A 15,690-nucleotide genomic window follows, 5' to 3' on the forward strand; every position below is an offset into this window, starting at 1 on the left:
GTGACAATGGACAAGCACAGGCACAAGGCTGTGAACGTGTGTGCATACTGAGGGGAGCCAGGTTTTCACTTAATTAAAATCAACTGACCAACAAATGGGCATCAGATCTCCTTTCCAAAGGTAAGCAGGGGTAGAGGAGCCTCTGTAGTGAAGGGCAAGGGCCAGCGCGCTTACAGAAGAAACACCCTCATGCCTCACTCGTGGCAAGGATCCGGACCTTGCCATCATTTGACATATGCACTTCAGGGATTTCCTCATGCCACTTTTATGCCACTTGCCTGCCTCCCAACCAAGCTGTCCACTTTACCGTGAAGCCACTGCTCATCTGGCTACCTTAGTCGCACAGCCCCGAGCTGTGAGAGTAGGTGTCCTGCCGCCGTGGGCAGGGAAGTCAGAGCAGAGGCAGAGGAGCCACTGAGAGGATCTGCCCAAGATAGCATTTCCCAGCAGGTCATCACTCTCTGCTGGCCTGCCCAAAGGGTTGGCCCTGACCCTTTAAAGAGACAGGCAATCCATTAACTTCTGTTCGTTTGCCCTGATGCCCATCCTCCTATGCTCATCTAAGCAGAGCACTCTAATGGTTATCAAGCAACTAAGGTTTCCCTGCGCTAGGTTATGATATTTTTATTTCTACTCGACACAAGCTTAGAGAAATGAAAGAACTTGCCACATAGTAAGTGTGTAAACAGGAATTAAAGTCTAAGTCAGTATGAGTCTAAACCATCCTCCCAGGTACTCTGGGAGTTTATATGTATCTATATACATTTATTGCTACAGGAGATTAGAGTACACTGCTGGGTGGCATATGTGTCAGAGAAAAATAGGGTTGGTGACAGTCATAGAACAGGACCTGTGGTCAGAATAAGATAACCAGAAGTTATATCTCCTTTATTTTTAAAGTCAGATTTGACAAAAGAAGAAAGAAAATTTTAATGTGTATCAAAACAGTATGTCCTTATTTATAAGGAAATCCACAAACATGAAAACATGAGTGGAAACTATCTGGGGAAGAACAAAAGAAAAGAAACAGAAATTGCCTGACTTGTTGATTCAATCCAATAAGTACTTACTCAGGACAAACTGTGTCTGCCAGTAAGAAGACACACAAGGAGCTGGGCATGATGGTACACACACCTGTAATCCCAGCACTAAGCTGGAGGCCAGCCTGGGCTACAAAGTAAGTTCAAGGCCAGCCTGACCTGCATAATGAAACCCTGTTTCATTATGTCAAAAGACAAAAAGAAAAACGACATAAAAAGATGAAACAGAATACCTTCAAGGAACTTTTAGTGAAGAAAAAAATGCAGCCTCATGAAATAAGGAGGGCACAAAGGAAAATACTGATGAGTATGCCAAAGCATCAGGAAAAACATCATGGGCTGGATAATATTAAGCTGTTCTAAGATGAATTGGTACCCTGCAGCCAGGGGAGGGTGTTCTGGGGGGAAGAATAGAAATTGAAGTCATGCCCAGAAGCACAGCAAAAACACACAGCATAATCTGGTAGCAGAACAGCTTGTCATTAGTGAATCCAAAGAGTAGCACAACATAAGACAGGAGAGGCAGACTGGGCCAGATTACATAGTCAGCTGGTCTTAGAGCGCTTCCCAAGTGTGGTCAAGAGCCGACTCTGGTCTCGCACTTGGCCCACGCTGAGATAAGGACAGAAATCAAGAGTATTTAGACATTTTTATAGCATTTTAACAGAGGAACCTAAGAGCCTTTGGATCTAGTAATAAAATTTTTGGGCTTAAAAGTGTCTTCTTAAAGTACATTTTTAAAGAAAACTCCACTTTTCTATTGGTCTGTGGTAACTGGCAGAAAACGGTAGCTCTTCATCACACACAGTTGGACAAACACTGGGCTTGAGATTTGTCCTGGTTTGGGGTTTTTTCAAGGTGAACATACAACACAGGACACATTTTTTAAGATTATTTTATAATGAATCACACAAAGAATCATATACAAAGAGTGCAGGAAATGTGTCCACACACTAAGGACCAGAAAATCCAGTGGAGGGACTAGATCCTACAATAATGTCCTGTATGTCCACCTGAAGACCTAGAGCTCATAACAATGCTTCTCACAAGTCCAGCTGGAGGGAGGTCTAGAGCCCATGAAAATGTCTCATGCAGGCCCGCTTCACAGATCTCACTGGAAAGGCCCAAATGTCAGTGGTGGAAGCTAGAAAGTCTATGCCAGAGGGACGAAGCATCTGCGCTGGAAGACCGAGGGATCTGAACTGGCGCCAGAAAGCAACGCTCAAGGTAAGCACCAGAACTTCCCTGAAAAGTACCACAGCTATCCTCAGCAACAGTGAGGTCCTGAGCTCCTTCAGTGATGAGGAAAGCTGAATTCCCATCAGGAAAGCCAATGTGACAAACTTCTCCACAAGGCTGAGTAGTGCACCATCTTCTTTCCTGGAGCCAGGAGGCAATGCTCAAGATGAGGACCAGAGCTCCTCCAAAATGAATGGTAGGCATCCTCAGCAACAACGAGGTCTCAAGCTCCTCCTCCGACCAGAACAGCCAAGTTCATCAGTAAAGTCAGCCTGACAAGGTCCTCCAGCAGAAGAGCCCAAGAGAGCCAGCAGCTTCTAACAGCTTCTCCAAAGACCTTCCCTAACAACCTCTCAGCAGCTTCTCCAGTTCTTCCTGTTATGCTGCTGGCATCATCCTCAGGAGGGGCTCCCAGACCTAGTGCCACAGTAGTTCAATTCAGCTGGTGTAACAAGTTGACCATCAGTTAATAATCCACTACAATCTACCCCTAGTCAACTTGATAACCATACATATTTCTTAAAATAGTCTCTAGTGGCAGATTTGTGAAAAGTTAACAGTTTTGGTCTATTTGGATTTACATTAATATTACAATTGGATATATAGTTTTTTTCCATGCATTCCTACATCAAAAATATTCAAAGGGTGACTAAAACTTAAGGTTAAAACATAATACTTTAACTTGATTACAAATACATATAAGCACATTAAAAGAATACAATCACAGTCCCTATTTACCACTCACAGTTTACAACATATGGCAAGACTAAAAAACAGGAATCTCCTGCAATTATTTTATTTTAAAATCTTTTTTTAAAAAATATTTATCTGATACAGGGTCTTGATACACAGTTCAGACTTGTAGTGATCCTTTCTCACTCCCTAGCTCTGGGATTATAAGTGTGTGCCACCACGCCTGGTTTCGGGGCTGGCATGGCATACCTGGGATTCCAGGGATCAAACTTGGGTTCTTGAGCTTGCCAGGCAGGAGCTTAGACTGCTGAGCTATCTCCCCAGACCTCCTGCAATTTAAATACAATCTTATCTTCAGGTAAAAAGCTTCAGTTCATTTTTACTTTGTCTTGTGCTTAACAACACTGGTCTCTCTATTTCACCCACAGAAGCCAAAGCTTCAGTAGAGCCACCCCTCTAGCCATTCGTACCGTGGCTCTTTGCTCTTAATTTCAAACATAGATCTAGCCAAAAGTTCTCAACAGTAACCACACCACTTTTCAAATAGTAGACTGCACTGAAATTTTTTTTATCCACCCAGGCAATATCCCTAAACACAAAATGCAGACCAAATTTCTGCAAAGCACAATATACTACCTGGGTCCAGCAGCCAATGCAGTTCTCTTTTCAACTAAAGCCTCCCGAAATTTACCTTAACTGGTAGCATTTCCATCAGTATTCTGATTTTCCAGGCTCAAATCAGAGTCTCCAATATAGTTTACAGCATACAGGAGCTATCTCTTTGGCCAATCTCTCAAAACATCTCCAAATTAATTCCAAATGTTAAGTCATGTGGCAACAGCACAGTAATAACACCACTTTCCCAGAATCAATTTTGTCACTAGTTCAATTCAGCTGGGTGTAAGCTGACCCCTAGTTAACAATCCACTACAAGATTAATGCTTTCCTAATACAGATATGCAAATAGGATAGATGCCAAATATAGGATATGGACACAATGCCCAAATGATCTTATGCAAATTGGTTAATTCCTTATAAGCTGTTCCCTGCTGTTCTTTAGTTTAAGAAAAACTGATTTTTGGGGGCAGTGTGTCAAGGAAGGTGGGTTTCTACCCCAGCTGCAAGGCTAGAAAAGATTGGTAAAGCCCAAGTAGAGTATCTCATTAGCTCCATGGTTTAAAGGTGGGCATAGAACCAATGAGATGGAAAAGGGAGCTTTCTGGAAGAGGCATACATGCTGACAGAAAAGCATCCCGTAATCTTTCACCTAACTTGAACATAGCAGTGATGATGTAAAGCTTGAAGTTGCCATAATCATGAGACAGGATAAGCCTAAAGAGAAGGACCAAGAGGAGAAAACACAAGTCTATGCGCTTGGAAGTATCAGAGCCCATGTCTTACAAATCTTTGCACATTAACTATGTGCTCTTGGCCCAGAGTTGGCATGCAATGGGGCCTCAGCGAGTCCTGAACCACTCTCATCTTGATGGATGCCCATGTGACTCTCACATGACCACACCACACCTAGGGCTGCTCTTGTACATCCTCAGCCCTATGTAGAGCATGAATAAATGTATATGTAACTGAATAGATGATACTGGATTAGACACCAGGTACCACGGTGTCTACATAACATGGACACCACGCCCATCCTATAACATATACCATGGGTCCTATAACACTGGGCTTGAACTTGAAAGACCTAGATTCCTATCTCAGGCCATCAGCTATCTAGCAAGAACATTCCCTTGGCCTTTCTGGGCACCTATACTGAGGATAGAACCCAAGGCCTTACATACACCAGGCAAGTACTTCACTGAATTACATCCACAACTCTTTACTCACTTTTGTGAGTCTTACTAGGTTGCTTAGGCTGGCTTCTACCTTGCAATCCTTTGCCTCTGTTTCCTGAGTAGCTGGGGTTACAGATGTGTACTGTAGCACCCACAGCATCTCTTAACATTACTGCCCCTTGTCCTTGGAGAGGTTTACATATCAAAGATCGGCAGAGGGCCTATAAGATGTATTTTCAGCTGTAGCAAAGGCCAAAAAGCATGGTTTAGTGTTTTTCCAAATCAATGACCATGTCAAGTCAGCACAGGCTTTAAAAAGAAAAATCAGTGTTACTAAGTGCTGAGGAAAAGAGTACCCTCAGATACTAAGGTGCAAATGGATCCCTCTTTCTAGAGGCCAGTTAAGCAGTAATACTCTCCCAAGCCTTGAAAACATGCATAGCCTCTGGTTCGTCCCTAGCTGAATGATTAATAAAGCACATTTGTAAAGCTTTCCTATGGAATGTCCCATTGCAGTGGTATTACAGAGTAGCCAAAAGGGAAAAGAAAGTAACAAGTAGGCAAACAGATGGCAATAGATGTATGGAAAAGAGCACCAAAGGCTGAGCCTACTCCAGACCGGTGGGATTGCAAGCGACTTCTGTTTAAATGAAATGACTCCCAATTAGAATACAAGCAACTGATGCATATTCTGTCCAAGACCGAGACGTAATGCCTGGAGGGACATGTGACACACAGCAGGTAGCCTATATTTTGGTTAAGTTATGGTAAGCCCTGGTGTGAAATGATACACAGACAAATGACATTGAAAAACGACACTCACTGATGGCAAAATACATTAAGGGGAAAAGAACAATGTTATATTATCATCAACAAATAAGTAACATGTATGTTTTTAAAAATGAATACATGCATAGGCAAATTCTGGACTAGCATATATCAAAATTAACAAATAGCATACATCAAAATTAACACTGGGCAATGAAGTTGTGGAGTTTTCCTTCTGTATTCCCAGGTCATATTCAAGCAGAGTCCAGGTAACAGCCTGCTAAGGATCTGAATACTGGGCAGGAACTTTACACCTCTCTTGGGCACCTAAGACTCTGCTCTTTACCTAGCATTTTTCTACAACCTACACAATACTTACTGAAAGCACTTTCTCAATGAATATTCAAGTAATAAATATGAATCCAGAATCAAAGAAATTTCAGGATGCTAATAATTTTTGTGCTAAGTGCTTTACACACATTTTAATTAGCACTTTAAGTTAAATATTATGTCTTTTCAGTTGAAAAAAGCCAGACTCAAAGCTGTTGTGACTATTTGACATCACACAGCCAGTGGTTGAACCAAAGTGTCATACTTCACACCTAAACACTTAACCAATTAATCAGGAATTCTACAGAATAATTTAAGCTCATTTACTATATAAAGGCAATTTTCCCATTCAAGAACCTAACAGTACATATCCTTACATGGAACAGTATGTTGCTCATTACCTTCCCTCTGTAAGATTATAAATTTGATGTGGCTACAGAACTACATAACTACTTCATTGGCACTTAAGCAGCTAAAATGACCATACAGTTGCTATACTAAGGGAGCTACATTCCATATTCTATTCCAAGTATCACTGTGGCATAGCACTGAGTCGTCTGTAGTGACTTTTTAATAGAACATAGCCTCCAGCCTGAGCCAGGTTCTTAGTAATAACAGATAAAGCCAGGCAGGTGGCGAATGCCTATAATCCCAGCACTCAAGAGGCTAAAGTTGGAGGATTGCCATGAGCTTGAGGCTGGCCTGGGATACAAAGTTGAGACCCCATCGAAACAAACAAAATTAAATATAACAGAGAACTACCTTATCCCTAAGCATTACATTTCTGATCCTAGTTTATCTTACAATGTAATAAGCAGGCTCAGGTTAATTAAGCCAAACAGTTGGTTCTTCCAAGTCAAACAACACCAATTTGATCAAAAATCTAATATACTTTTCCACTAAAAAAGAACAATGGTTTTAACATTAGAATTATTATCCATTCAGTTATTTCCTTTAAAAAGGCTAAAAATAAAGTACTGGGAATACAGGTAAGAGGTAGATTGCTTCACTAGTATGGATTTGATCCCAGTACAGCAGAAAAAGACACCTAAAAATGAAAAACAAAATATGAGGCATGCATAATGGCCACCACACTCATTCTGAATTGGTAAAGATTACTTATTCTTATTTGTATCTAGCTAATTTTAGAGATTTCATTTATTTGAGAAGAATATCTGCTTTCTCTTAACAAAGACAGAAAGACAGAGAGAGACAGAGAGAGACAAAAGGGGGGAGCAAAAGCTACATGAATATGTGAAGAACAAATATGAAACACACTTGAAGGCCTTTGATCTGGGACATTTTCCTTTTGTTTTTTATTAAGTTATAAATACTTTATCCATTTATCAAAGCTCATCAAAGAACTTCCAAAATGATTTAATCTTCTTCATTCTTCAGGGATTATTCATTCACAGAGCAGGGCACCTACAGGAAAGATTTGTTTCAGAAAGTCAGATCTCAAACATCAAGCCAGACTCATAGCATTAAGGACTTAAAAACTACCAGAAGTGAATACCTCTGTTAAGTAATATTAATTACCTGCCACAGTTATTTAAATCAGTCATGAAATAAAAATCATTTTAAGATTCTATTAAAGACAACAACATGCAATGTATTAATTATTGTAACTGTCCTACTAACCTGTCTCAAAACTCACTGCTATTTCTCATTAAAATTAATGAAAAATTAGAAAAAAATAAAATAAAATTGCATCTGGAAGAATGAAAAAAAAATTCTATTAAAGCCTAACTAAAAATATCACTGAAAAGTGCCTATTACATTGTTTTAACTTAAGAAGCTTTTGTTGAGATAAAATTTACTTTTTTCCTCCCTCAAAAGTATCTTCAAAAAAGGGTTAAGGTATTTTATTTTTATATGTACGCAATGGAAGAGACTTGCAAACCCTCCTCTGCTGACTCAACAATGTCTGGCAAAGGCCCACAAGGTGGAAAGCAGAGGTCAGCTCGGAGCACACAACACTTCCTGTGGAAAGTTACTAATCAGAGGGCAAAATACGGGCAGTGCTTTAAACTCAATATTGAAAGATCAAAAGGGGACAGTAGCAAAACAGGACCAAGTACTACTCTTTCAATTTGATTTTACCCTCCAAACTGGGTCCACTATGTTTCTTCTGCCTCCTTAAGGGAGAATGGTATTAGCCACTCATTTCTTGACACTTCTAAACTGGCCCTGGGTTTGTCTACTGTCAGAAAAAAAAAAAGGTCATAAGATAAAAAAAATAGTCTAGAATTGCCACCATCATATTTATATTTTCTTACTAGTTCCTAAATCTCTGCTTTTGCTATATTAAATTATGAGATAATTTCTGTTTGGAGTATTCCCTATTCTTTAGGCCAGTGGTTTGGTTTGGTTTTGTTTCTTGTTTGTTTGGTTGGGTTTTTTTTTTTTTTTTTGTATTTTAGGGAAAGGTCTACAGGGTGTTCAAGGTCTCACTACTAGATGGGACTCACAGTGATCTGCCTTCTGAGAGCAAGGATTACAGGCCGCGCCTGCCACCACACCCAGTCTCAATTGCCATCTCAGCGCGCCCCAGGGACAGGGCCGGCATGGCAGGCCTGGGGATCACCCCTGGCACCTGCTTACAAGGCACTTTAATCTCCTGAAGTATCTGGCTAGCCCTAGGCCAGTGGTTATTAAAGAGGGGTGGATTTAAAAGTTGTCTAGGAACTTCTAGGGTAGGCTAGCACCCAGGCTTGTGAACTTGGGAAGTATTCTGTGGGTGACTCTGAGGTGTATTTCTGGGTAAGAACCACTGGATGAATGTAGCCTAGTTTATGTGAGTACAGAAGCGGTGTAATGGATTTACTCCCAATATGGCTTCGAGGTACAATTAGAGATATGTTACTTAGAAATAACATTAACATCTACATTCATTCTTTTTTTTTTTTTTGGAGACAGGGTTTCACTATGCAGTTCAGGCTGATCTTGAACTCATTTTATAGCTCAGCTCAGGCTGGCCTCAAATTTGCAGATTTTCCTGCTTCAGGCTCCCAAGTACTGGGATCACACTGGCCACATAAGTTTTTAAATTAAGGAACTCTCATGATCACTGCTGCAAAAGCAGAAGTTTCCAAAATGTTTTCCTTTCAAGGTATTCTCAGAAAGATCTAACATGTAAGAGGTATTGATTTAGTTAAGAATTATCTCAGAGCAGCACAGTCAGCTGGACCAATTTCACCCTGCAGCCAGATGCAATGATGCCTTTCCGCAAGAGGTCTTTCATAACATTCATAATGAAGATTTAAGATTAAAGATTAAAATAATGTGCTAATTCTAAAAATAAGTATGTTGCCAATATAATCTCAGTAAGGGCAACGAGAAAATGTGAGGTGAATATGAAAGACCTGAACTCTATTTTGAACTCTATCACTATCCACTTTAGCTTGAGCAAGTCTTTTTTGTTTTTTTGATTTTGTTTCACATCTCCACGAAGGAGGAAAAATAAATCTGGGACAATGACAAGGCAAACATGCATCCCTCTTCAAAAGTATTACTATGCTGAGAACAAAAACATGACAGTTTGAATTCTTAGGAAGGCCCCATCCAGATTCAGATTGTTCTTCTAGCAACTAGGATTCAAAAGTATATAATCAGGTCATATACCCAACAGAGTGTAAGGTATCCACAACTTCCCAGGTATGAGCCCTTCTGGTCTGATCTCCATTTATAATTTACAAAGCATGAACATACATATATTATTTAATCATTGCCAAAAGTAGAATGAAATAGTTTTGGTATGCAGTATTATCTCCATTGGCAGAGGGGAAAGCTAAGATTCTAAAAGTTAAGGACAGCTAGGTATGGTAGCACATGTCTGTAACCCCAAACCTCTGGGAGGCTGAGAGTGGAGAATGCAGGTTCAAGCCCAGTGTGGCAACTTAAGAGACTGAAAATAAAAAATTAAAATAGGACTATGGATGTAGCCAAGCATTAAGACCCTGGGTTTAATAGCTGAAATAAACTGCCAAGGCAACACAATCTATCAAGTTGTCCAAGTCCAAAGCTTTGACATTGTCTCTTATACACATATGAAACACAAAGCTATCACTCTTACTCTCTGCCCAGAAAAAAAAAGGAAAATAAAAAGTCTATGGTTGTTTTGAATGTATGCTAATATAAAAAACTCTACTACTTTTATGGATCACAAGAAATACAATCCAAAAACCAGTGTTTCTAAAACCTGTCCTTTTAAAAATCGTCAGGTTCAGCCCTAGTAAACAATTTACACAACCAACTAGGAAGAGTTAAAATACGAACGAGGAAGCCAAACACAAATGTTGAGGTGCCCTGTTTTTAAAAACAGCTAATAGGTGTACTGTGTGGGTGGTATTGGAGATGGGGACCAAAAGCGCTGTACCAGGGAGCTACATCTCCAGCTGTTTTAGGTTTGTGACAAGATCTTACTAAATTATCCAGGCTGGCCTCGAATTTGTAGTCTTCCTACCTTAGACTCTTGAGTGGCAGGGATTACAGGTGTATACTATTGCACCCAGCCAGGGATATCTTTTAAGAATGCACTTCCTCATAAATGTGCTACTAAAATGATTCATCATGGGTTATGCTTCATCATCTAATGTAAAATTTATGTAAGTATATCATGTATACACAGTAATAGGTTTACTGTACTATGTACAAAATCATAAAGTATATAAAAAAGTGAAATCCAGACAGGATTAATATTTTGATGAAGACTAAACACAACTGAAGTGGAAAACATGAAACTAGACATCAAGAGTGAAAATGAAGGCTCAGAACACCTAGACTCTTTTCCTTTACGCTGTTATACTAATCAGCCCAGGGCAAACTCCTTATCCCTCCCTTCTTACATTAAAGAGGAAGACCAGCCACACATGAAATTCCAAAGAGGCAGCAAAGAGGTGAAAGGGTAAAAAGCCAGGCTGCACATTACCATGAAAATGTTATTAGCTTTGGTATTACCTCTCAGTTATCAATGTAGCAGTGTAGTGCAGGTGTAGGGGAAAGCACAAAGCAAGGAGTTGGCATTTGGGAGTCCTGAAGTTCCCATTCTGCTCCTACATAACCCATCCTGGGAATCCTTTCCTAGCTATAAGTCTTAATTGTCTCATTTATTCACTCTTTCAGTTAATTAACTGTTATGGTTTGTGTCTAGTTGTCCCCCCAAAGCCTCATGCAGTCATGAGGCAGGGATTTCTAGAGCTTGAGATGAATTCATGATCAAGACTGGGATTATGGATTTCAATCCTGCTGGGATTATGGGTGTGAGTTCTACACACAGCCTGGGGCGGATAGCCTGACTTCAACTTAAGGGAGACAGACTTCCTCTTTGTGGCCACTGTTACTGTTACTCCTCCCTCTACTCTTGCCCCCACCATGAAAGGCTGCTTTCTGCCATGTGCCACTCTGCCTTGGACCCAGCTGAGTATGGAATGAAACCTCCAGTAACTGTGAGCTAAATAAACCTTTCCTTCCTTCATTATGGGTGTCAGGTATTTGTCCCAGCAATAAGAGAAGAACAACTGAGACATTAACAATTCTCTGTTGAGTATCTACTATGTACCAGGCAGTGCTGCAGATGCTGGGGATACGACAGTGAGTGAAACAGAAAATTCTAGTTTTCTTCAAAGCTTACATTATACCTCGTTGGAGTGAAACAATGAAGATGATTAAAAAAAAAATCCTCAATACACAGGTGAAAATATTAGAATAGTAATTAGTCATATGTGGTTATTAAAATTATAAAATACTAAAACTTCTATTCCACAGTCTCATTAACCATAACTCAAGGGCTCAATGGCCACATCTGGCTAGTGGCTGCCATACTGGTGAGGGAAGATACAGACTATTTCCATCATCACAGAGAGTTCTATTAGGGCTGGAATAAGTGATAGGAAAGGGATGCTTTTTACATTGAGCATTTAGAAGAAAATGCTTGTCTAAGAAAAAGACTTGAATAGAGAACTGAGTGAAGCTGAATAAGGGAAGTTGGTATCTGAAGGAAAAGCTTCCCAACAAATAGAAATCATTTACTTATATTATTGGATATACATCCTGGAAGTCCCTTTTAGCATTAAAATTGAATTTCACAGCTTGTCAAAAAATGGTCTGAGGTTTTACGGGTTTTGTTTTTGGATACAGGGTCTCACTACAGAGCTCAGACTTGTAGTGATCCTATCTCTGCCACCCCAGCACTACAATTACAGGGGCATGCGACCATGCCCAGTTTCAGGGCTGGCACAGCATGTGGTACCAGGGATTAAAGCCGGGTCCTTGTGCTTCCCAGGCTGGTGCTTAGATCACTGAGCTATCTCCCCAGCCCTGAGGTTTTAGTTTTATAAAAGGACAAAATTCCACTTTCACTTGTATAAAACAATAGTTCCATTTACTAAAAACCCATATAAGAAACAAGAAACAGAACATTTGTCATTTACTTCCTTTAACTTGGAAAGCAGAATATTTTGAACTTCCTACAGTCATGAGTCTATCTGCTTTGAATATAACTCAAAGGTTTCTGTGAAAAGCTTTCTTGAAGTTGCATATTCCTGTTTTCAGCTCTGCTGAATGTCTCTCTATCTATTAGCATCACTTATTCCTCACACTGGGAACGGAAGTTATTTTTTAAGTAATACTTATACACGTTAGATGAATCAGGTGAACTGTCTTACAATGGCCACTAACTATGTAAGATAACATACAAATCTGTAGCAACATGCTCACCAGTTTATATCTTAAATCCCAGGGCTCGCATGCATTCCTTGTGGGCCTCAATTAGGTGTCCACAATGTTCTTCTCCTTTCTCAATGATGCTATGAAACAAAAAATACTTATTATCTAATGAGGTAGGAATGAAGCACATTAATAACCATACATGGCAGCGATGGAGATGGAGGAAATATAACTGGATTTAAAACTGCTATTATACCAAACAGCTTTGTTTTGATTTAATCTTGTGATAGTGTCATGCCTGCAAAGAAGTCTCATACAACTCGATTTGGTAGGAAATCTGATCAAAAGAAATAAGTACAGACATGAAATCCTGCTATTAGTTTATATGCAAGGAAGAACACAGCTCTACAACGAAAGAAACTACATAAAACATTTGTGTTAAATGAAGAGCAACTGGAGGTCCATTTTCATAGAAGAATTAACTTCCTGTTTCTGCCCTACATTCAAACACACCTAAATAAACCTACTTCTAGCTATGAGAAATCTACAACATAAACATCACAAAAGATCTGGTAGCCAGGAACAGCAAGATGAATCCCCTTTTTGATAATTAAAGAATTTTTCATTCTTAAAACCCAAGAATGAAGACTAAGCCTACATAACTTTATTTTAAGGGCTTGGAAATGCAGCAGATAATCGAGACAAACTGAACTGCAAGAAAAAACTAGCTTCTCACTGCAGATATTTAATGAACCATAGTGGTCTGAGGTGATACATGGAAAAGTAATTTAAAGAAGGAACATCTCCTTCCACTAAAACTCTTGCTATCCTTCAATATACCTCAAGGGCTGCTGCAAAGGGGAGAGACTGCCCCAGCCCTTTATGGAGATAACTGCTAGCACTCGCTGAATATTTATGAATGCTGTATATACTGTGCTAGGGATCTGATAAGCTCTGTATTACTGAATCTAATTAACAACCCTGGAGGCAAACACATTTATTGCGCTCATTTTAGACATGTTAAATAATTTGCTCAAGGTCACCAAGGAGGTGGACGGGATTCAAACCTTGATTCTACCTCCAGCTCTTACTCAAGATACCATACTATCCAAAAGTTCCAGAAGCATTTGTTACCATAGGAGCAACCTTGGTATCAGACTGAGATCGTTCAAGCCTCCATTTACAGGATTATTTGCAACGCAGTATTAAAGAAAGCACCGAGTTCCTATACTCCTACCTCATTACAAGTTATGACTTCTCTACTTTTTGTAGCTATTATTGCTCTACTTTGTACAAACAGATGGTGGTGCACATTCATGTTATCTTAAAACTTATAGTGAGATCTATTCTAAAAGGCTAAATAAGGGAAGGCAAAGATTTTCGAGAATTAGCAGTGATCTAAACGTTGTCACTATTCTGTAGACTGATTTTTAATTTTTAGTTGCCTTCAAAGGATTAAAGAGGAACCCTTCAGAACTGTAAGAAATGTGTCATGTGTCTTTCTCCACATTTTGGAAGAACTGCTTAGAAATTACCGTAAAATTTTACTCTTTGGTCTTGTCACATTATCACAGCCTGCGGTACAGCAATTACTGGCATATGTCTCCATATAGTTTAAACTCCTCAAACTCAGGCGACATCTGTACGCCTTACTACGCAGTGCTTCACACGAGAGCCCTAAAGGTCACTTATACGCAGGGCCGGGGTGACGCGAGTCTCGGGCCAGTCCGCGCTTTAACCCTTCACCTTTCCCTGGGCCTAGTGGAGCACCAAGTGCCGACTGTGAAACCTGCGAGACCCTGCTGTCACTCTCCCGGGCGCCGCAGCTGAAGGGAGGGCAGCGGGCTCGAGGCGCGCCCGCCCCGGCTGCGCACTGACCACGCATCGCGCGCCTTCTTGGTCTCCGGGCAGGCGCAGCAGGGCTTCAGAGGCTTCTTCTCCTGAGATTCGGACGGGGCTGGGCTCGCGGCTGCCAGCCCTGGCATCTTCAATCCGAAGGCAGATGCAAGCGCGCAAGTACGACACTGCGAGCAACTCACACGCCGACTTATCCTCAGCCACTTCCGCGAAGGCCTCTAGAGCACCGGAACTCCCGCCTCCCAGACCGGAAGGGGATAGAGGTTAACAGAAGCGCGTGCGCAGAAAGGGATCGCTGGGACTGCCGGGTCGCCGCTTCTGCGCATGCGCAGAGAGGGAGCCGAAAGGTCACGGTTTTGTGACTCAGTTTGGGGAGGGCTTAGTACAGCTGATGATTTCAGGTTTGCTGTGTTGTTTCTCCAAAACGTCTAACCTCTACAAATGTCGAAACTGACTCCCAAAAAGATGAACTGGCTTGTCCAAGCTAAACAAGTAAAATCACTGGTGAAAGTCGGTTCTCTTGTGTAAAACACTTGCTTTCTAAATTGCCCCTTGAGGCATTATGGACCTTCTTCTCTCCAGCAACCTTTTCCTACATCCACAAGTCTTTTCTATTTTTCACTGATGAGGTTAAAAATGATTAGCAAAGACATGAACAATCCAGCCCACAAGTGCTGGAGGAGTAAAAGATCTCCTAGCCCCAAAAACCTCCCCCATATGATCATACATGACCATATTCTCAGCTAATTTGCATTTATAGGTCTTCAGCTGATTTTAGTATGAATAGGCTTTTCAAATATTTGTCAACTATATTAATAAAATAGAAAATTTTATTCATTTAAGTAGCTCAATTGCATGCTTTAGAATCCTACTCAAACTGCTACTTGGGCTAGCAACATAAACTTTACTTGGAAACTTCATATACAATAAATATGCTTCAGCAAGTGGAAAAAAGCAAACAGTCTGACATCTGGAGAAAATTAAATACAACATCAAAAGAAAGAGCTCCAGCTTGGGAAATAGCTCAATGGCATAAGCACCTACCTGGCAAGTGCATGCTTCTGAGTTCAATCCCCCGTACTGGGGGAAAAAAAAACCCCACCAAATCTTTTAGGGCTGGGGAGATAGGCCAGGAGAATAAGCGCTTGCCTGGCAAGTGCAAGGGCCTGAATTCAATCCCTGGTTCTTCAAAAAAAAAAAAAGTAAGAGCTCCAGATGCAGTAAACATCTACAAGGGAAAGAACAAATGAAAAGGCTAACAGCAGGTAGTAGAAGAGCATTATCTTAATACTGGGGAATGGGGA

The 15,690-nt window shown here is 40.5% G+C and overlaps 1 protein-coding gene across 1 annotated transcript; it reads right to left on the reverse strand.

Annotated features, from left to right (window-relative positions):
• Window positions 1-7,146: 7,146 nt before the first annotated feature.
• Window positions 7,147-14,625, reverse strand: LOC101585198 (cytochrome c oxidase copper chaperone). The gene is made up of 3 exons (XM_004633330.2): window positions 14,408-14,625; window positions 12,581-12,669; window positions 7,147-7,288 (listed from the first exon to the last, which is right to left on the reverse strand). Exons 1-2 carry the CDS (start codon window positions 14,512-14,514, stop codon window positions 12,585-12,587), a joined length of 192 nt encoding a protein of 63 aa, XP_004633387.1. The 5' UTR covers window positions 14,515-14,625; the 3' UTR covers window positions 7,147-7,288; window positions 12,581-12,584.
• Window positions 14,626-15,690: the final 1,065 nt, after the last annotated feature.

Source organism: Octodon degus, unplaced genomic scaffold, assembly GCF_000260255.1.
Source record: "Octodon degus isolate 3935 unplaced genomic scaffold, OctDeg1.0 scaffold00053, whole genome shotgun sequence".
Taxonomy (NCBI): Eukaryota; Metazoa; Chordata; class Mammalia; order Rodentia; family Octodontidae; genus Octodon; species Octodon degus.

Bases quoted from the DNA above. Each gene is read 5' to 3' on its own strand.
- LOC101585198 (XM_004633330.2), bottom strand. From the start codon at position 14,514: ATGCCAGGGCTGGCAGCCGCGAGCCCAGCCCCGTCCGAATCTCAGGAG. The intron at 12,670-14,407 runs GTCAGTGCGCAG...TTTGTTTCATAG, and splicing joins AAGAAGGCGCGCGATGCGTG to CATCATTGAGAAAGGAGAAG.